The sequence below is a fragment of the Notolepis coatsorum genome (genome assembly GCF_963971535.1).
Source record: "Notolepis coatsorum genome assembly, chromosome: 2".
In the NCBI taxonomy this organism is placed as follows: Eukaryota; Metazoa; Chordata; class Actinopteri; order Aulopiformes; family Paralepididae; genus Notolepis; species Notolepis coatsorum.
In genome coordinates this window covers 105,953,185-105,976,486 of record NC_140166.1, presented here as the reverse complement: position 1 = coordinate 105,976,486, position 23,302 = coordinate 105,953,185, and the positions used below count along the sequence as shown (strand labels likewise).

The 23,302-nt window shown below is 45.0% G+C and overlaps 1 protein-coding gene across 1 annotated transcript in view; it reads right to left on the bottom strand.

The window, feature by feature from the left end:
- Positions 1–9,539: 9,539 nt before the first annotated feature.
- LOC311247656 (frizzled-3-like) overlaps positions 9,540–23,302 on the bottom strand; it is a gene marked incomplete at its 3' end in the record, with an annotated part of 113,688 nt that continues 99,925 nt past the window's right edge. Inside the window, 4 exon segments of the mRNA XM_084337915.1 lie at positions 9,540–9,765; positions 11,798–11,961; positions 13,353–13,467; positions 18,309–18,457. Of these exon segments, the coding sequence (XP_084194041.1) occupies positions 9,540–9,765; positions 11,798–11,961; positions 13,353–13,467; positions 18,309–18,457 (654 nt within the window).

Here is a 23,302-nt window from a genome sequence, read left to right as displayed (position 1 = left end):
TGTTATCAGTTCCATGCAGGACTACAGAAGAAGTGTGACAGGACACAAGCAGGCGTGCAAGTGTCAAATAATCATGTAAATAATTGATTGTACAAAACAAGTGTAAATAATTAAGTAAATATTCTGGTGGATCTTAACCCAAGGCAACCCTCCCATAAGGAGTTTTTTACCTACGTTTGGAAGTGTCAGTGACTATGTTTACATATGGGCTACAAGTGGATTATCCTCCTAATCTAATTGAAAATGATTTAAGACTGTTGATGCCTCCCAACAGTCTCAGTCACTTAGAGGTTTCATTTAGATTGGGACCAGTTGGGTGGCAATGGTTCTAAACGTGGGGTCCAGGAGCCCCCTGGTTTCCTCAAGAAGGCTTCAGGATGTACCCAGAAGAATGGGGAATAGTTTCACTATTTTGATTGGATTTACTTCCTCCACAAAGTCTTGTAAAATGGGGGTCTTCGGCCTAATTTGTATGTAATCTAAAATGGAGGTCCTTGACGTGAAGCGGTTAGAGTGGATGTGAGGGGTTTACAGTATGCGAGGTCGGTTCATATGGAGGTAAACATAGTCACTGTTTAAAACGACAAATTATCATAATTTTATTGATATTTAACTTTAGTACAACAGTTTAGTTCCACAGTACACTACAACATGACTCCATGAGCAATAGTCAGGTATAGCTCTGGAATGTGTATCCACCCCCTGTACCCAGGCCTCCCCTACATCCCCCCAGATTCCTTGTAGCTAGTCAAAATTATTTACTGAGAAACAAAGCAAAGAAGACATGAAATGAATAACATCTTGGTTACCACACTTTCAGTTTGTGTTAGAAGTAGGACTAATGCAAAACAAAAGAAACTGAGTGACAATACTACAGGTATAAACCAGAACAGACTTAGCCGACTGTTAGTATAATGGTACTGTACGCCTATAGTATTTTAAATTTGACCATGGTACCGGCCATCGTGTGAATAGTTTACCATAGTACAGCCATCGTAAAAGTCATGGATTACTATATGGTACTGCTTTTGTAGTTAAATGGGTAGTTACGAGCTTCAGACAGGCAGCACACGGGATCTTGAGACTAAAGTTTTAATCTACACCATAACATGCAGACAAAAGTATTGCATCCACAACCGAAGATGGCGGTCCTCGCTTGATTCTTCTCTCAGACCAATGTAACTAACCCCAGTGCATAGTAACTGCGTAATTAATTAATTAACTGTGAAGAATCAAGCATCTGAAATGCACGAGGATGACCACTGTTTTCGCTTGTGGATGGTTAAAACCTTTGTCTGCATGTTGTGGTGTGGATTAAAACCTTTTTGTTTTAAGACTCTGTGTGTTCGCTCGGAACCAAGCCAGAACTCAGACCACGGTACTCGGTAAGTAAGCTAATGGCTATGTATAGATACAATTATTAGTATTAAATACCACTTAATGTAAACAAATCTGAACTATTCCTTAAAGTAATACCATGGTATAATCCAATTTAAACAATTATACTAATGGTATGGTACATGGCATCATTTATTTTTGGTCACTACCATGATATATAACACTAGTACAGTATATACCAGTAGAGTAGCATAGTAATAGTCATTTTCATTGAAATGTTGGGAGGTTGAGGAAAAAGCACTAAAAAGTGTAGTTTGGCAGCAGTCAGAAAAGTAGACAGTAGCATTTAGGTCCAGAGAAATCTATGGGCACATAATTATGTACATTTTGCATATCACACACGCACGCACACACACACACACACACACACAGACACACACACACACACACACACACACACACACACACACACACACACACAAGGCTGGAGAAAGCAGCAGGTGTGGTAGAAGGCAGATGCTAGGCAGATGCTAGGCCTATGTTATTATGTGAAAAAGTAAGTATAGACGTGGAGGTAGGCAGACAGACAGTCAGGTAGATATCATACAGGTGACGGCAGACAGACAGTCAGGTAGATACAGGTGACGGCAGACAGACAGTCAGGTAGATCCAATGCCATGGAGTTTAGCCATTAACAGTTTTCTGTGCTCAAAGTGAGCAAGACCATTGTTTGTTCCTACATTTTGTGGTCACTAGGATGATGGTAGTGACCAAAATATGATGGAAATACCATGATATTACAATCAGTTTGAATTGGAATATACTATGCCAGTACCATGGTAAATGATTTACTGTATACACTGGCCGGTACCATGGTAATACAGAAACCATACTACCATGATACCTTTTCATAAGGGTGGCAGGGGGCATGCTGCTTTCCCTTTAGTTTTAGTGTGAGCATATCTCAGATGTGAACTGAACATTGGAAGTGTGTGAACTTCCATTATAACTGTTGATTTCCTTTAGAATACGTTTGGGGGGGGGGGGGGGGGGGGGGACTTGAGTGGGAAGTAGACCAGCTGATCTTTAGGACATGTCACCATGGTGATGTTATGGTCAAATGGTCTTTAGGACATGTCACCATGGTGATGTTAAGGTAGCCATTGTATCCAGCACTGCTTACAGTTCAGTACAACTCGACCAACTGGGACAGATGGGAAGGCAGACATGTGGGGTTAGAGGCGCAGCAGGTGTTTGAGTTGAAGGCAGAGAGATAGCTAGCGTAGAGTAGGACTAGCTACCGTAGAGTAGGACTAGCTACCGTAGAGTAGGACTAGCTACCGTAGAGTAGGACTAGTTACCGTAGAGTAGGACTAGCTACCATAGAGTAGGACTAGCTACCATAGAGTAGGACTAGCTACCGTAGAGTAGGACTAGTTACCGTAGAGTAGGACTAGTTACCGTAGAGTAGGACTAGCTACCGTAGAGTAGGACTAGTTACCGTAGAGTAGGACTAGCTACCATAGAGTAGGACTAGCTACCGTAGAGTAGGACTAGTTACCGTAGAGTAGGACTAGCTACCGTAGAGTAGGACTAGTTACCGTAGAGTAGGACTAGTTACCGTAGAGTAGGACTAGCTACCGTAGAGTAGGGTAGAGTAGGACTAGCTACCGTAGAGTAGGACTAGAGCACCGTAGAGTAGGACTAGTTACCGTAGAGTACTTCTGGACTGGAGAGGGATAGTGATAACAGATCCGCAGAACTTCTTAGAGGGAGGGTTTTCCATCATCTGAGAATGATGTCATTGCCAAGGTATCGTTAAAACCTTTGTTAACCCAAATATTTAAGGTGTGTTCATAAGGCTTACACGACACTGGTAAACATGATGTACCATCTGACATTATATGCATGAATGTTAAAGATCTCCTCCACTGGATAACTCTGCATGACTTTGACTATACAGATTGTTATTTGTGCAGAACTTGTCACCAGGGCACCTTTTTCACATTCTTCCCCTGGAGAGGCAGAGCTCGTATCATGGTCCAATGTGTGGTACCATGACATGTCTCGAAAAAGAATATAAGCTGCCGGCTTGGAATTCCTGGTAAATAATAATTAGCATATTCATAGATCCTTGCATTCTCAATGAGCATAAAGGTGTTGCTGCTAAGACATTATCAGTAGTTTACTGATTGAATTGGTGGAAAAAAACATATTTATAGGAAATGGGGGAGTCCCTGTGACCTCACTCATATGTTTGTACTCTGCCCCAAATGATAGACCTAGTGGCATTCAATCTTTAAAAGTCTGTCTGGTGTCCTCGAGACTGACCTGCAGCCATGCCCCTTAAAGGCCCTATTCCATAAATCATGACCTGATTAGTCAAGAGAATCCACAGACATTGTTGTGAGCAGTTTTGTGTAGGAACTATTTTCTACCGAAGTACAACCCTATAATAAATATATTTAAGATGTTATATCACCTTGGTTAATGACAAGCAGAACATCAACTTTGCAATAATAATCAGCTTGTTTGTCAGCCTCACGAAACACCCCTTCAAATAAAGTGTTAACAAACCATTTCAGCCCAGGACCCAAACAGAACTCTGCTTGCTTTGGGGTCCAAGCTCATTAAAACATATTGCCTCATTATCATGTGGAAAGAAGCTGTAGATATGTAGGCTATCCTTAGGTCTCTGCCCACACTATGAAAAAACAGGATTTAGTTTGTGAGAATAGATTAGTTTGAGGGGATGGATTAAAATATTGTAACATATTAGTTGTGTACTGCACATAAGAAGGCATTGCCCCCGTATACTTAGTTTTCTCCTAACAGCAAGGCATTTAAAATCCAGTAGTTGGCAGTAGAGCTACATTTGGCACACTGTCACAACCTATAAAACTTAAAAGAAAAGTCTTGAGAGAGGTAGACAGGATGGACCAAAGAGATTAAAGAGAGTGAGCACTTCCTCTCTAAACAGTACAGCCAAAGTGTTCCCACAGCTACTGTATTAGAGGCAAATCCACAAAACTTCACCTGTTTTCTACCCAGAAGACAACACTGCTCCTTCCTCATTTGAGATTCAGTGGTGGTTTCCCACATTATTGCCACTAAGTGGAAAGAATGATGGGGCTCAGTAACCTCATTAGAGAATAAATCAGAGCCTCTTGGTGGCGGTATACACATGAGAACTGTCCATTTCCCCTACATGTTGTAGAAGATCATCTGACTCACATGGCATCAGGCCACAAGGAACAGGATATTTCAGATGTGCTATACATCTTCATTGGACTGACAGAAAGCCAGCAAGAGACACAAACGGACAGACAAACAGCTTGATAGGCTATATTGATCGCTACTGTACGTACAGGCCAAGTGTGAAGCGTGAGGTAGATATGAGTAGTATGTAGGAGTAGTAACAGTAGTATGAACAGTGATCATTCAGTGTTACATTGAGTGCTTTCACACACAAGCATTCCAGATGATAATGCATATTCTGCATCAACGCAGTTTTTGAGTTGACCCATGTATACATCATGTGCTGTGTAAAATAACTCCAATAAGCTCTTATCCCGAAACACGGATAAGGTACCTGGGATATGCCGACGGGATTCTGGATATTTGACACCATATACCACTGTTGGTCAATAAAACACAGACAGTAATTTTCAAGGGTACTAAACGGGTAACCAAAGAATACCTACTTAACCAGCATAAAGTTAAGAATACTGAACCTCCGTACTGAAAAGACTGTACTTTGGTGGTTTTCAGACACAGCAAGTGGCTCATCCCTAGTCTGCTCTACAGTAATTCATAACTGATTTATGCTTATAAATAATAACAATAATATGTCAATTTGTGGACTGGGTTGAAAAAAATATGATTATTGACCAGATCAATTATTGTTTGAAGGAGAACCATTAAACAGCTTATCCAAAAGAAACCCTATAGCGTTTATAGAGGTATTATCCAGAACACTGCATGCATGTAACCACTCATTATAAAAGGTCCTGAACTGCATTTCAATCTATCACAAACCTTCTACCTTGAGAGAAGATGGATATGGATAGGGTATAAGAACATTGAATAAAATAAAATAAAACAATACCTTATTTTCCAAAACAAACAAAAACGTAGGATGCTCTTCATAAAGTATCTCATAGTAGGAGTGCTGGTCTGGGACATATTCATGTTGAAGTGTATATATTATAATGAGAGCTATAAGCTTTGGGTAAAACTGCCACCAAATGTGATTTCATGTGAAATGGCCCAGGACCTTATATCTGTATAGCCTTATGGACTGTATAGTTTCCATAACATTCCCTTTTGTCCACCTTTGGGCTCCCAGTAAAAACAAAGTATACTTAAGTATATTTTCTGAAAGTATACTAAAGTTGTGTTAAATTGAAACCACTTAAGTTCTACTTAGTGTGTTAAAAGTTGTACTTAAGATTTGCTTACATATATTGAAATTATACTTTTGATGTACTTTTGGTTACTTTTGCTTACCAAAATAATACACTTTTAAAAGGTTTGAGAAACATCTCAGTTTCCTTTTTGTGTGTGTACTTAAGACTACACTTACAGCATATTAACGACTATCATACTAAACATGTGCTTTGAATTAATACATGAAAAGTACAGAAATATACTTTCAACACACTTTATATACTAAAAATATACTTTCAGCGTGGAAAATATACAAATTTTCGCCTTGGGATACGTCTAAATATATTTCCTAAAAGCATCTTAAGATATAAATGATTTGTCTCTTGGCTCAGCATTTCCCGCCCCCTGTGCTAATGCTTACAAAACACTGCAGAGCTCAAAGACACATCCTTTCACTGTAAACAATGGTGAAAATGTGGAACAAAGATCACTTAAGAGCTAGGATAAACTAGGATATAGCCTCTAAGTTAGGAATCGGTAACAAAAAATAAATAAAAAAAACATTCCTTCTGGAAGTTTGTGGATTATTAATTTAGGCTATAATGTGCCATATCATTCTAATATCTATGGCATTGTTGAATCGGTCCGTTAATTGGTCGGTTCAGTGCATTTAAAATCCTAATTTCTCTCTCCTTGCTGAATTTTTGCCAACTGTCTCCAGATTTTCGGGTTAAGCGCTAACTTGGAAAATCAAGTTGTGGAAATTTGCAGCCAGTAGGAGTATGAGCTGGAATACTGTGTGTTTTGTAAAAGGTCCTCGATTCCAGTTCAATCAAAACAAAATAATAAGCATCATCATCACAATGTTATATTATTCCTGTAACACTTGAAAACTCATAATTTACATTCTGGTATGTACGTGTGTTTTTAAGCCCTCTTCCAGTGACCTCAACACCCCCATACTCCATCTCCACACAACTACACCTGTACGTCACACAGCCTGAAACACCCTCCTACACAGAGCTGTCTCTACACCTGTACTTCACACAGCCTGAAACTGAAACACACTCCTATACACAGAGCTGCCTCTACACCTGTACGTCACACAGCCTGAAACACACTCCTATACACAGAGCTGCCTCTACACCTGTACGTCACACAGCCTGAAACACACTCCTATACACAGAGCTGCCTCTACACCTGTACGTCACACAGCCTGAAACACACTCCTATACACAGAGCTGCCTCTACACCTGTACGTCACACAGCCTGAAACACACTCCTATACACAGAGCTGCCTCTACACCTGTATGTCACACAGCCTGAAACACACTCCTATACACAGAGCTGCCTCTACACCTGTACGTCACACAGCCTGAAACACACTTGTATACACAGAGCTGTCTCTACACCTGTACGTCACACAGCCTGAAACACACTCCTACACAGAGCTGCCTCTACACCTGTACGTCACACAGCCTGAAACTGAAACACACTCCTATACACAGAGCTGCCTCTACACCTGTACGTCACACAGCCTGAAACACACTTGTATACACAGAGCGGTCTCTACACCTGTACGTCACACAGCCTGAAACACACTCCTACACAGAGCTGCCTCTACACCTGTACTTCACACAGCCTGAAACTGAAACACACTCCTATACACAGAGCTGCCTCTACACCTGTACGTCACACAGCCTGAAACACACTTGTACACACAGAGCGGTCTCTATGTCTGTATGTCACACAGCCTGAAACAGCCGTATTACTGTAACAAAAACCGGACCTCCATGACCAAATTAGTTTGAAAGAAAATGTGGCAATAACTTTTGAATTGTATTCATAGTATCACAAATAACCGAATATTACACTTGTCTGAAAATGTAGGAGTTATGCAGTGGCGTAGTTTTGCATATGGAAACCATACCTCTATGGCTGTGTTCACAGTCGTTTTCCATCGGCACAGTGAATAAACATAGCCGCACAGACGCAGGAGTGAAATAATTGAACTTATTTGGTTCTTATTTGTAAAGTAGGCTAAAAGGATAAGAGGACCAATTAATACCAGATTATGTATTAAATATGTTAATGGGAAAAACAAGTATAAGCAGCACTGGTTAGTTTACTCCCTCTTCTTCGGGCAGAGATGTCGATGACAGTGGAACATCGTCCAACTCTCTGCGTAGGAGTGTGCTTCCTCTCAAGTAATGTATGATTATCTCTACCAAAACGAGGCTCAGGTGTGCAGCAGAGGGAAATACATTCCTGCAACAACTGGTCGCTGTCCTCCGTCGGTTTTTACACCCTTACTTTGTCTTGTAAGTCAGTCGATGAGCTTAGCAAGACCTGTTTAAATGTCCAACTGTCGATGAGGTCACTGGAAGTGAACTTCTATCTCTATCCTCTGTCATCCCCTGTTCAGCCACAAGGGGGAGAAGAGAGCTATTTACATGTGCCTCCAGACATGTACACTTGTACACATGCACGTCGCGCACACACACAAACACAGTGCAGCTTTCAGGAGCATACATTGACAATCTTCACAGTAGAAAAATAATTCACCATAGACACGAGAGGCTCACAGATTCCCACAAGGCCTCTGTTGGGCCATGGTCTGTGGGGCCCACACTATAACAACATGTACATGTAGCGCTTTAGTCAAGACCCGCTCCGCTGTGCCCAAGACAAACTAAGATCACACCCGGTCGACTCACAAATCCAGAGAGGGGGGGGGGGGGGGGGGTTGAGTCAGAGTCAAGGCCGAGACTAGAAGTTGTAACTGTAATGAAAATCATACACACAGTGTTTGTTCTTTGAGATTATTTGCATTGGTCCGAGGCAGAAGTACAAATACAATTAAAAAAAAAATCTGGTCTTGAGACTTGCCACTTCTTAAGACTAGTCCATTCATTGTAATCAGTCTTTATCCCTCCATGTAGATAGCTCCAGCCTAGTCAAGTCTTTGAGACTTGGACATATGAAGGGTTCTGCTTTGCTTCGTCCCCCTTTCCCTCAGTATGTGTCATGGCCTGGCCCTTAGCAGAATCTTTCTCCCCCCATAGATTTGCCAAGGGTCTGGGAAGCCTCCTCAATGTTAGCTGACAACTTAGGAGCCAGTAACAGTAATTGGATTTTTATTCTTATTGAAGGTTGATGTTGATACCGTTTGGTTTGTTTCACTAACCTTCATTTAACGGTCTGTTACACAGAACCATCTGGGAAGTCGTCTGTTGAAACAGTTTGGAATAAAAAAAAATAAAAAAAATTAAAAATAAATAAAGTACTTAGCCACTAGTAGTAGTTCCCCAAAGGATGCTGATTGGTCCAAACCACTGTGGCTTGGGCACAAGCACATACCTTGAAGCCTGACAAGATGGATTCTTGTGTGATCTCGCTAAGTCTGCTGCCGTGCAAGGTTATTGTTTCACACAACCACGTCTTTATTCAAACCGCGTACCATCCCACTCCAGCTCGGAGTGGAACTTGATCAGTGCAGTGAGAGGTGAGAATCCTCCTCGCCAGACTGACACCCGCTGTCATTAAGGGAGGTATAGGTATGAGTTGACCTACTCACCATTACCCACTTTGCCAAGAACTAGCTCGGAAGGTGTTGGAGGTTTACATTGATAATGTGTTGGAGGTTTACATTGATACTGCGTTGGAGGTTTAGACCGTCTTGTTAAAGTATCCCTTAAATGGGCCTTTCGTAGGAATACGAATGGGTCATTCTGGTGACTTCCCATCGAAGGCAAAGAGAAAACATCCCGCCATATAACGCTAATAACTTCCTCTCGACTTTCGCTTTCGTCTCAGGCACTGGTGCCGTTGTCGTCCCCGGCAACCTGGCTGTCGCTCTGCGTTGTCCCATGGGTGACGAGGGATTCCGGGGCCTTGGACAGCTCTTGCTGGCTACCGCGCCCCGATTGGCTGTCCAGCCCGTGTAGGCTGCTGTGAGTGGACAGCGGGTGATCGAGGCAGACCGCGCTGCCGTGGAAACTACGCTCCTCTGTGGCACAGAGACCGCCAGTGTCGGACCTGAGAGGAGGGGAGGGAGGGAGTAAAGGGGAGGGGTGGAGGAGAGTAGAGGGAAGGATAAACATGAGAAGGGGAAAAGAGCAAATTTAATTCCACTCTCACAAAAGCACTTTAAGGGATTGGTTTTTCTTTTCAAACCTTCATTTCAGGTTTCCCTCATTTACAGTCATGTCGAGTGTACATACAGAAATAAAATCACACGCCATATAAAATCACAACAATAAGACAACAAGGCGAGGCAAAAAGTAAAGATAATAAATCAATTGAAACATGTACAACTTGATTGACAAAGAGTCTATAGTGCTGTCTTAAATACTTCGAAGCTTCGTTTCTATGGGCATGGGATTCGAATGGGAAAATAAAATTCTAATATATTAATTAATATATAATATAATTAATATATATATAAATCTATCTTTTATTTAAAAAAGAAAAATTGTACCTGCAAAATCTTGCGCCTCCAATGCAACGAACATTATACGCCTCATTAACTCTGCCTCTCTTTGTTAACTACAACAAGCAATCCCGTTTGTTATTTAAGATGAGGTCGGACTCAGCACTGACAGATTTGTGTTCATTGTGCTGCGTTTATAAAGCCTCAAATGACGGCTTACAATATTTCATAAAAGCAAAGTGTTTCGTTTGTCTAAGATTTAAAAAGGTTTAAACTTTACAGCACTGACAATTCTCTATAGTATTTTTTAGTGTCCCGACCCATATAAAAACATGTCTTAATAAAAAATGAAGTCGAATTCTGCCTTTGTCTCTATTAACTACATATAAATATTTATATAATTGTTTGCTTTATAGACGAAGGTTGCAACATAATTATGTAATGTAATGTTGTTGGCTGTGTAACGGAGAGCAGCCGCCCAGGCAGCGCAGCTCCCGACTCATTATTAATTTAATTAATTAATCCAATCCACTTTATTTATAGAGCACATTTAAAAACAACAAAGTTGACCAAAGTGCTGTACAAGTCCCACAACATAAGAAAAAAAAAATAATAATAATCTCTGCCCCGAAGCTTCGAAGGCCAAAAAAAGCTTAGAAGGTCAGCCCTACAAAGAGAGGCAGTTTAAAACTCTGCAACAGAGGGGAGAACCTCAAGCTCTAAGGACTGTTGGAGTTCATTCCATGAGCTAGAGGGGCATCATAGCAAAATGCAGATGTACGGTGAGTAACGACCAGTGTTCCAGCTTGGAAAATTAGCTACGAATAACATACGAACAACGTCAGATAACTGCTTCTCAGAACACACATAGTTGAGCAATCATCATCAATCATCATCAATCAGAATTCAGACTTCAAGGGTTGTTCCATTTAGCTTCTTGTAGGAATTAGGAAGTTCCGACTTTCTGACATGCAGGATTAGTATCGTATTTATCGTAAGTGAGTTGTTTTCTTTAATGAATTATCTGCAGTAAAATATGGAGATCTTACATTAAAAGATGAATATAAAAGAACAAACAGATCAGATTCCTAGCATTGGAATCTTCCCATATGAAAAGGATGTATATACAAATCTTACAAGATTTGTACATGGTATTACATAAGGAATATCTTAAAAGGAATTTAGGTATGGCTTGGCATCCACTAATCTATCATAGAGTAGTATAAAAAACAAAACAGATGAAATGAGTAAGGTAATGATATCCGAGGACAGAAACTATATGTTTCTTATCACATTTTCTAAAGGCAGAAAGTATACATTTCTTATAATCCTTTACAGTGTTTGGTGTCCAACTTTAAATAAACAAAAAATTATGTTACAGGGTGTCCCAGTGGCGCACCACGTAAAAAGAAAATGCGCTTGCATTGTAATCGCAACGTCCTGGGTTCGGACATGTGTTGCGGGTCCTCCCCATCTCTCTCTCTCCCAAATTTCCATCTGTCCTGTCAATAAAAAAAACACCTAAAATGCCCTAAAACATATATATAAAAAAAAAACAGACCAAAAATAAACAAATAACAAGAGACAAAAAGAAAACATGAGTCCACCGTCCAAACACTTGATTTTCTCCCATCTTACTTTTCATCACATGTGGGACGCATGCTGCCGTGGCTGCTGGCCTTGCTGTGGCCGCTGCTGGCCATGCTCCGGGTGGAGGTGGGGGGGCCGCGGTGGGTTTGGACTGGCTCGACTGGGTCATCCAGGATCGCCAGGTGGGTAGAGGAGGCGTGGGTGGAGGTGCCCTGGAATGGGGAGGGGTCGTAGTAAGATAGACGTACGGTACTATACTGTAATCCGAATTGTTGACATTTTAGGTGGCAGACAGCTCAGTGGGTGAAATGTTATTCTCTTCTGTAGGGGTTTAGTGAGAGATAAACATATTTCCATTGTTTACGAACTGCTCTTTCAAATATTAAGCAAGCTAGCTGCCTAGGCATTGGCACTTGTCCTAATAAACTAACCTACACTGTAGCACTCAACACTTTGATGAACATTGTTACTCAGCTGATAAGAGTTGTACCCTTCCTGATGACTTGTCGTACAGAACTTGTAAATCGCTTTGGATGAAAGCGACTAAATGACTAAATGTAAATGTAAATGCATTGCTTTACACAACAAAGACTTACAAATACTGTTAGTGTGTGCATGTGTGTGTGTGTGTGTGTGTGTGTGTGTGTGTGTGTGTGTGTGTGTGTGTGTGTTAAAGGATAAGGCCAGTATATTTAAAAAAAATCTTATTGTAAACATTATTACAAAATGTACTTCAAAAGGCAACAAGCTCTATCAATCTATTGATGTACATTAGTAAACAGAACAGCATAGTGCCCTGGCATGCTCATTGATGTACATTATTAAACGGAACAGCATAGTGCCCTGGCATGCTCATTGATGTACATTATTAAACGGAACAGCATAGTGCCCTGGCATGCTCATTGATGTACATTAGTAAACGGAACAGCATAGTGCCCTGGCATGCTCATTGATGTACATTAGTAAACGGAACAGCATAGTGCCCTGGCATGCTCGCTGCACGTTACACTTGAGTCCAGGAAACAGTACAATACAAAATGCCCATGTTCATTGCAATGATGAATTATACTGAACAAAGCAAATGCTTTTCTCCCCAATTTAGCTTCTTTTCACCTGACAGTGAGGAGTTTCACTGGGAGAGAGTAACACGCACATAGATTCACGTTATCTCCCCCAGATTCCCTCCTCGCTGAAGAGGCACCCTGACCGACCAGTAGGGGTCACTAATGAGGCACCCTGACCAACCAGTAGGAGGCGCTAATGCAACAACCAGGACTAATACCCTCACCGGCGGCTCCCGACCTGCGAACACTGCCAATTGTAGTAACACCTGACCAAGCCAGAGGTATCGCTACCAGGAATTGACCGGGTCTCTGTGGTGGTAAGCGAGTGCTCATTCTGTGACTTGATTTAACCCTTTTTGTGACTTTTGTATAATGAGCTACATATGATGTTGGCTAGATGGACCACGCTTGTAAGTAGAAGAAATATGGTGTAGGTCTTGGTCTTTTCGTAGACTATATGTTGATAATAGGAAACACATACAATGACACCTTAGCCTTAATGTGATCTATCCTGTCCTATTCTGTGGTGTCTCTCTCACCTGCGTGGATGTGCCTCTGGACTTCCTGATGATGGGGGTGAGGGGGTCTCGGAGCAGCGACTGGGCACAGTCTGGCTGCTCCTGCAGCACCTGGCGAGACTCATTCACTCCGGTACTGCAGAGGAGGAGGAAGAGGATGAGGAGGAGGAGGAGGAGGAGGGGGGTGGGAGTCAGGAGGAGCCATGGAAGACGGGGGAGGGAGGAGGACAGGGGGATGAGGAGGCGAGGGCATAGGGGAGACAGCAGGCACGGAGGGGGAGGAGAGGATAAAAGAGGGGAAGGAGAGGTGCAATGCAGGGAGCGAGAGGGAGAGGAGCATGGAGGAAGGTCGGCACGGATGGGGGGAACAGAGAGAGGGGGACAAGGAGAGAGGGAAGGTAGAGGGGTCGACGAGAGGAGGAGCAGGGTCGGAGAGGAGGGAGGGAGGAGGAGAGAAGGAGAGGGTTAATGTTCTGTCGTTAAGGGTGGGAGAACACAGGTGCAGAAGAACCTCAGATCAGCATGGGGACAGTTACTGTGTGTGTGTGTGTGTGTGTGTGTGTGTGTGTGTGTGTGTGTGTGTGTGTGTGTGTGTGTGTGTGTGTGTGTGTGTGTCAATTAAAGGGGAACACCACCCAAATTAAGAATTCCAATAATATTATGTTATATTATTATGTTATATTATATATTATGTTTTTCTCCCATCCCCAATTTCGTATTGTCCAATTCTACCCTCCCCTGTCTCGAACGTTGTTAGGCCATGCCTCCCACAAGCCGGCTGCAATGTGGACGAAGCCTTGCATCACGTGTCCCCTCCGGTACACGAGGAGGCAGCCGTCGCATCTTTTCACCTGCACAGCGCGATCTCTCAGCGGCGAGGGTCTGCGTGGGAGGGACACGACGCCCCCGTTGCTTCCTGATTCTGCTGCGCAGGCGCACCAACCGACCTGTAGGAGTTGCTGTCCACAACGTCCGATCCCCACCCACCAGCTTTCCACCCCTAACACTGCCAATTGTGTTAGTATGAACGACCAGCCAAGCTGGTAGCAATGCCGAGAGCTGGGCTCGAACCCAGCATCTCCTGCATTAGTGGCGAGCGCCTTGCCCACTGCGCCACTTAGCCGCCCTATTATGTTATATTATATTATGTTATTTCCATGGCCTAGGAAAGTTCAGTCAGTGTTTGTGAACATCAGCTACTATCTCCTAAAGCCAGCAACAAAATACTACATGTGATGTCATCAAGTATAAAGTCTGGCATGGTGGACCCACAGAAAGTTAATTGAATTTCATATGGCTTTATTCTATAGTGATGTTCTCAGTTCTAAAACAGAACATGCTGGGCGGCTACATGGTGCAGTGGGCAAGGCGCTCACCACGAATACTGGAGGCTGGGCTCAAACAGATCATCTCCCTGTTCGAGCCCAGCGCTCCACATTGCTTTCAGTTTAGCTGGTCGTCCGCACTAATACACATTGGCAGTATTAGGGGGAGGGAAACTGATGGGTGGGGATCGGGCGTTGTGGACAGCGACTCCTACAGGTCGGTTGGTGCGCCTGCGCAGTAGAATCAGGAAGCGACGGGGGCGGGGCCCCTCCAAAGCCCAGACCCCCGACGCTGAACGATCGAGCCGCGCAGGTGGAAAGATGCGACTGCTGTTACCTCGAGTATCGGAGGGGACTCGTGCTATGTATGACTTAGTCCACATTGCAGCCGGCTTGTGGGAGGCATGAAACAGCGTTCAAAGACAGGGGAGGGTTGAATTGGACGATACGAAATTGGGATGGGAGAAAAATTGAAAAATGGGAGAAAAAGTGGATCAAAAAAAATAAAACAGAACATGCTTTTGTATAATCACAGATCATTCTCCTGTGTGCTCTCAGTGTCATCTTTACCATCTTTCTCAATTCACTGTCTATGGAGCAGCTCCACACTTATACTTGATTACATCACATGTTTGAATTCTAGTATTTGAGTTGTTGATGTTAGAAATAACATGAATGAATTGAATTCATGAATTATTTAATATTCTCTATTTTGTATTTACATTGTATGCAATATTGTGTGGAGTTCTGCTGAAGGCATTGCGGCGCAAAGGAAACCTTTCCAAACTAAATATGCTTTATCAACTAAAATAACTCCGCATTCATGGTTAGCAAGGGTGTCGGCTACTACCGGAAATAATCCGTGCAACAGATGAGACTACGGGAAATGTGGTCTTATCATAAGAATTGGGCTATATGCACTCGCCTACCACCGCAGAGACTCTGGGATCTAATCCAGCTGTCAGCGGTACCTCCGTCGTCCCTACTAACACAATTGGCAGTGTTAGCTGGTGGGAAGCTGGTGGGGTGTATGTCCTGGTCGTTGTAAACTGCAACTCCCACTGGTCGGTCAGGGCGCCTGCTCAGCAGGGAGGGGATCGGGGGGAAATAGCGTGAACCTCCGCACACGTTACGTTCCCCCATTGAGACTCCTCTCTGTCAGGTGAAAAGAAGCGGCTGGCTGACTACACATGTATCGGAGGAGGCATGTGGTAGTTCTACACCCTCCCCAGGCCGACAGTGGGGCAATGCGCATAACGACCAGGAAGGGAATTGGCATAACGGAAAAAAAATTGGGATGGGAGAAAAATACAGAAAAAGTGAGAAAATATATATATAAAAAGAATAATAAAAATGAATTGGGCTATCAATTGTTTTGGCAATGGTCTCTTGTTTGACTGTGATTATACCAAGATATCACAACCAATCTGACAATGCTACATTTAGTTGAAAATTCTCCTTGTCATGGCTAGAGCAGGCACTTCCTATCTACACACTAGATCATAGGTGTCAAACTCACGGCCCGCGGGCCAAATCCGGCCCGCCACGTCATTTGATGTGGCCCCCCAAGAGCTCAGGTACATTTTTTTTATTTTTTTTTTACATTAATATTGGGTTAAAAAATAGCAGTGTTAAAATAATTGTGGGTTAATGCATTAATAAAGCTTTGACTTTGACAGCCTTAGTTATTACACATTCTTACACATACATGTATGTTGAACATCTGAGGTATTGATGAAGTAACAAAGGAAAAAAGCCAAAAGCACTTACTCCTCAGACATTCTTTGACAATTTTACAGCCCAAAATACAAAAAAGATCCAGGCGGAATAGGTAACAAAGGGTTGAAGAAATATTGTCTGAACTGTCAGATGCAAACTGGCTGTGTGACATAACCGAGCATCTCGCTCAATTGAATAAGAAGCTGTAGGGACGCAAACAAGTCCCACCCAAAACTTTACCAATATAGTTGTGAACTGAGACAACCCTTATTTTGTTATTTTTGAGTACAGTTACAGTTGTGTGTTCATGCAGACACATAATAGCAATTTCATTACGAATTGAAAATGGGGGACCCTGATGTAAACAAGTCGAAAGTCTTTCTCTGGTCTGCATCCCCTTAACAATTGTGTGTATTGAGCTGTACTGTACTGTACCCATTCTGCAATCTGTTAATTAAAGTTAATAATTAATCTTCTATTAGTTGGATGTATGGCCTCTGCAAGGTTGTGTGCAGCCATTTGTTTTTGTAACATCTGCTACATCTGTCCCACGTGTTCTTTGCAGCTCACAGTTGTTAGTTCTGCCCCTCTTGACTGACAAAAAGGTTTTGAACAAACTTAATGTCATAGCTTGTATTTGATGATATTCTTCTTTGTTATTTACTTGAATGGTTTGATCATTGATTGATGGAGTAATATGGGGTTCTGATAAACTAAAATTATTTGTTAAAATAACATAAGCTAACATATATTTTTACATTTATGCAAATGCATATGCAATATGTATAACTTGAATAAGTAATCAATACAGAACAGTGCATGTGAGCGGATCGGAGCGTGAGCGGCGCGGGGCGCGGAGCGGCCGGTTTTGACGTGAGCGAGGAGTGGGTTTTAAAATGAGTCGGCGCGACGTCCGGAGCGAGAGTTCTCCTCCGCTCCAATCCACTCCAGGCCGCTCACAGTGGTTTAACACTGATGTAATATATACATGCAGTACAATGCCAAAGCAACAGATGGCGATGTACAAACATGAAGGCCATTTTCAACCAATGAGAAGGGTGAACCTGTGATAGGCTGTTCGTTCAGGCTTTGTCACTGTAGAGACGCCCACACTCACTCCAGTTAGAAAAAGTATATCGACGCCATTGTTGTTGACGTTAGCTTACATGCTAACGTTAATGGCAGCGACCATAGCATTGTGGCTCGGCTAGCCTATCATCGCTTAATAGAGATAGTGAATGGATAAACAACGTTATTTAACATTGCAGAATGGCTACAATTACAATGCGGCTCAATACAAACAATTGTTAAGGGGCCCAGGGGGTGTAGACTGTTGTAGTTTGAGCTCATTTACACCATGCTCCAAAAAAAGAAGAAAAAAAACTGCTGAGCGATCTGGCGCGGGGAGCGGGGAGCGCTCGATTCAAGGTGAGCGGGGAGCGAGCGGAGAGCGACTTGGGGGCGGGGTCAACATGAGTGATTAGCGGAGCGGACCAAGCTTTAAAGAGCGAAGAGCGGATTTCTCGGCCGCGCCGATCCGCTCACGTGGTCTGATACAGAAACAACATGTTTAACAATATGTAAATGAGTAGCTACATTTATTTTACATTACATTAACATTTATACGGTCTTTGGCCCTCTGAGGGCAACCATAATGCTGATGTGGCCCTCTGTGAAAATGAGTTTGACACCCCTGCACTAGATGGAACAGTCAATTTCCCCTATATGTTGTAGAAGAAAATAATCGGCATCGGGCCATGATGAGGAACAGGATTTTCTAGTGTGCACTCTGTATATCTTTATGGCCTGAAGTAATAAGTTACATGTGGTAGCAATAGATAAATTGTGTGATAGCACAGATACATCTCCATCTATCTACTCCCCCCCCCCCCCCCCCCCCCCCCCCCACACACACACACACTTCTCTCCTTACTCTTTGTGCTTGCGTCCGTGCAGGAAGCTCGCCCACTCAAAGCAGGTCTTCTTGCTGCCGACCCAGAAGACAGACGGGATGCCCACCACCAGCATCATCAGGTATTTAATCAGGAACAAAACCAGGGCGGGACGACTGGTCTGGTCAACCTATAAGAGGAACAGAATTAGTTTGGATTCAACTTACTGAGTGTTTGATTCAAAGTGTATTGCTGCTTCTGAATTCATTGTATAATACATACATAAAGTATGTACACCACACTACATTCTGCTGATGCTTACTGTTGGAGTGCAGTGTGTGTGACATACTATGTATAATATACATGGAGGACCTGCACAGCCAGGTGGAAGTTGCCGTTTATAATACCAGAAGAAAACACAGCTGTTTACACTTGCTAGCTGTGCAGTCAGAAGGATATAATGTAAATTTAGCCAGAAAACACGCAAATGATGTTTCAGGGGCCAGTAAGTTATTGTTTTTTTTTATGTTTCCAGAACCGAAGATGGCACTGGAAATGACCTGACAAATAATTGTAGGATAGAAATGATTGTGTAGCAACCATCCGCTCCATACTTCAAATGTTGGTGCTTTTGGTTTGCATACAAATCTCTCTCACATACATTATTTACATACTAACAGATCACATACTGAAAATGGCATACAATACAGTGTGTAGAATGGAGAAATTGGAAGCGAGTTGGTTTGATTCAGCTTTCTGACAAGACATGCCTAAATATATATTGCATCAGGACAAACACAAGAGCTGGACAGTCTTCCAAGCAAAAATACAAGATGGTGATGTTTAAAGGTAGAATCTGCCCTGCCATCAAACAGCAACCTCTAGGCAAAAGAGTGCCGCTTGGTATTGCACTTTGTTTACTATGTTTTGTTTTGGTCAAATGTGTGGGTTGGAGTTGAGTGGGGATAGGGGAGGGGCTGCTATTGCTGGCATCACTCACCATTCATTCTGTCCTGTATGATAAGGTCGTGGGCCTCTCTGGCAGAGAGACGTGAGTTGCATTGGAATCTGTTTCTTTATAAAGCCATAATTACAGACTGTCAAAATGACATTACTGATTTATTGGAATGGACCACTGGACATTCATGATCCAGTGATTGGCTTTCACATAGAGTGCCTGGAGTTTGTACTGAACTTGATCCAGTGATGAAGGAATCTCAGGCTCTGCCAAGAGAAATCTACAGAAATGCACAGTATATATGTGTGTCATAATCACGGCGAGAGCCTTTCTCTTCCCTCCTGCTTCCACACCCTTATAAGGGCAGCATCCGACCCCAGCATTCCCACGCTGCCAGACGGACATCAATCAGCGCGGCTGTGAGGGATTCTGTCATCAGCAGCCCCTACTTCAACCCACGGATCCTGTTGTCCCTCGTCGCAGTGTTATCCTGTCAACCTAGGTACAAGGACGTACTGTACTCACTCTTACTGCTCTGTCGTTGTTTGCCTGCCTTGCTCTAAACTCTGTTCTCCCTATGCCCAGGACCATCACTCCCGGCTCGCGCCGTCTCCTGATAGGCCGCCCGTTCGGACGTCGCTGGGAATCTCAAGCGAGCGCCCCTGCTCGCCCAAAGCCGCACATTTCTGCATATACATTGTTGTCCCGTCTGCTTGGTACTCAAGGAATTAAAGCTAACCTAAAACACTCCATTCTCTCTCTCCCTGTGTGTTCTGCTATTGGGCTCAGCCACCGCTGCCGTAACAGAACACTGCGACCACAAATGAGCCCAGCACCACAGGACGCCAGAGAATGTAGGAAGACCCGGACCATCCTCAATGGTCAAACCGGACTGGTAAACCAACATACCCACTCACTCACGGAGCTCTATGCCCTTATCCACGCACTCACTGTCCGCTCCGCGGAGCAAGACGAACTGTGTAGTCAGCTTACCGCATACATTGCAGCCCAACCAACCCAGACATCCTCACAGGTTTCGGACCCCGACCCGCCAGTACCGCCCCTGTACAGAGAGCCCCATATCCCCGCACCAGAACGCTACGGTGGGGACGTCTCAAAGTGTTGCGCCTTTATTTTCCAATGTGCATTAGTATTCGGACAACAGCCCCACACCTACCAAAGCGATAAGTCTAAAATCGCTTACCTGTCGGGTCTGCTCAAGGGTCCTGCGTTAGAATGGGCAACAGCTCTCCACTTCAGTCAGTCTCCTCTCTGCGACTCGTTCCCCGCATACATCGCCGACATGCAAAAGCTCTTGGACCACCCTCCCTGTGGTTCTGATAGTTCTGCTGGCTTGTTCGCCATCCGCCAGGGCCACCGCAGCGTTAGCAAATACTCGATTGAATTCCGTATTCTAGCAGCGGGCTCCGGGTAGAGTGGCGTTCCGTTAAGAGGGGCATTCCGTCAACGCCTCAGCGACGTGCTAAAAGACGAGCTGGCATCAAAAGAGAAACCGAACTCCCTGGATGAGCTCATTGATTTAGCCAGAGAACTGGACATGCGTCTTCGCGAGCGCCACCGTGAAAAGGCTAGCGACACCCTCTCTTCGTTATCCAATTCGTCTCGCTCCCCCTCCCCCAAGCGCGCTGCTTGCGCCGAGCACTACTTCCCTGAGCCAATGGAACTTGATTCATGCCCAGTTTGCCCAAACGGCGGGGCTCGACTGTAATGCTGGGTGCATCTTCGAGCCTAAATGATATCCCCAGCTCCGGTCCCAATAAGCAATTCAGTGTCACCCTGTGTTGGAATGGCCAGTCGCTTCCCCTGTCCGCGCTGGTTGATTCGGGCGATGACGAAAACCTCATTGACGCTGGCGTCGTGTCCCGCTTCCGCATTGCTTCCAACACGCTGCCTATCCCCCGCAATGCCCATGGTCTAAATGGGAGGCTACTCTCACGGATAACTCACCACACCAAGCCACTCCGCCTGCTGCTCTCTGGGAATCACAACGAGGTTATTCGTTTTCACGTCACTAATTCCCCCCATAATCCTATTGTGCTCGGCATGCCCTGGTTGAAGTTACACAACCCAGTGATAAACTGGCCAACTGGTTCGGTTGTGAGCTGGAGCGCTCACTGTCACGCTGCCTGCCTACAGTCTGCTCGGCCACCACTGGAGGTCGCTGGTTCTCACGTTCCCAACGAACCCATTGACCTTTCCGCTATCCCTCCAATTTATCATGATCTTCTAGAGGCTGTTTTTAGTCAACAGCATGCTCTCTCCTTGCCACCCCATCGCCTGTACGACTGTGCCATTGACCTGCTCCCGGGAGCCCCGCTCCCCGCTAGTCGCCTGTTCAATCTCTCGTGCCCGGAGAGGGAGTCCATGGAGAAATATGTCCACGAGTCCCTGGCCTCGGGCATTATCACCCCCTCCTCCTCTCCTGTCGGCGCTGGTTTCTTTTTCGTTTCCAAGAAGGATGGTTCCCTTCGCCCCTGTATTGACTACCGTGGCCTCAACAACATCACGGTCAAGAACAAGTACCCCCTGTCGTTAATTAACTCTGCTTTTGAACCCCTGCAAGGTGCCACCATTTTTACAAAGCTGGACCTCAGGAATGCCTATCACCTCGTCCGTGTCCGGGAGGGGGACGAATGGAAGACAGCCTTTAAGAAACCGCTCGGTCACTTCGAGTACAAGGTAATGCCCTTTGGGTTGACCAACGCCCCTGCTGTCTTCCAGGCCCTTGTCAATGACGTTCTCCGTGATGTCCTTAACCGCTCTGTTTTTGTTTATTTGGATGACATTAAAAAATGTTCCCGCTCTATGGAAGAGCACGTCCAGCATGTCCGCCGGGTCCTCCAACGCCTGCTGGAGAACAAGTTGTTCGTCAAGGCAGAGAAGTGTGAGTTCCACGTATCCTCCATCGGGTTCCTCGGCTACATAATAGAGGGTGGCCAGATCCGGGCGGACCCCGAGAAAATCAAGGCAGTGTTGGACTGGCCCAGACCCACCAACGTCAAGCAGCTCCAACGCTTACTGGGATTTGCGAACTTCTATCTGCGTTTCGTCAGAGACTACAGCCGGGTCGCTGCACCCCTCACCCAACTCACTTCGCCCTCCGTGCCCTTCGTCTGGTCCGCTAAGGTGGACTCCGCCTTCTCCGAGCTGCGTAGGCGCTTCACCACCGCGCCCATCCTCGTCCAGCCGGACACGTCCCGCCAGTTTGTGGTGGAGGTGGACGCCTCGAGTACCGGGGTGGGGGCGGTCCTCTCCCAGCGCTCCGCTCTCGACCAGAGACTACACCCCTGCGCCTTCTTCTCGCGCCGCCTGACCCCGGCGGAGGTCAACTATGATATTGGGAACCTGGAACTCCTGGCAGTCAAGCTGGCCTTGGAGGAATGGAGGCACTGGCTGGAGGGTTCAGAGATACCCTTCCTGGTCTGGATGGACCATAAGAACCTCGCCTACATCCAGACGGCCAAGCGCCTGAACTCCCGCCAGGAGTTCAATTTCACCTTGACCTACAGGCCAGGCTCCAAGAACATTAAGCCGGACGCCCTCTCCCGGCAGTTTGTCCCCGAAGGGGGCCCCTCACACCCTGACACCATCCTCCCCTCCTCCTGCTTGGTGGCTTCCGCCACCTGGGAGATCCAGTCCGTCGTCCGAGAGGCCCAGCGCGCCCAGCCTGATCCAGGTAACGGCCCACCTAACCGGCTTTTTGTCCCCGACCTTGTCCGCTCCCAGGTGCTCCAGTGGATCCACGCCTCCCGGTTCGCCTGTCATCCTGGGGTCGACCGTACCCTGTCCCTGCTGAAGCGGCACTTCTGGTGGGTCTCCATGAGGGAAGACACCCGCGCCTTCGTCCTTGCCTGCACCGTCTGTGCTCGTGGGAAGGCTTCCCACCGACCGCCTTCCGGGCTCCTCCGTCCTCTGCCTGTTCCTGGCCGGCCCTGGTCACACGTCGTCCTGGACTTCGTCACCGGTCTGCCTCCCTCACACGGTAACACAGTCATTCTCACCATTGTCGATCGGTTCTCTAAGGCCGTTCACTTTGTCGCTCTCCCCAAACTTCCC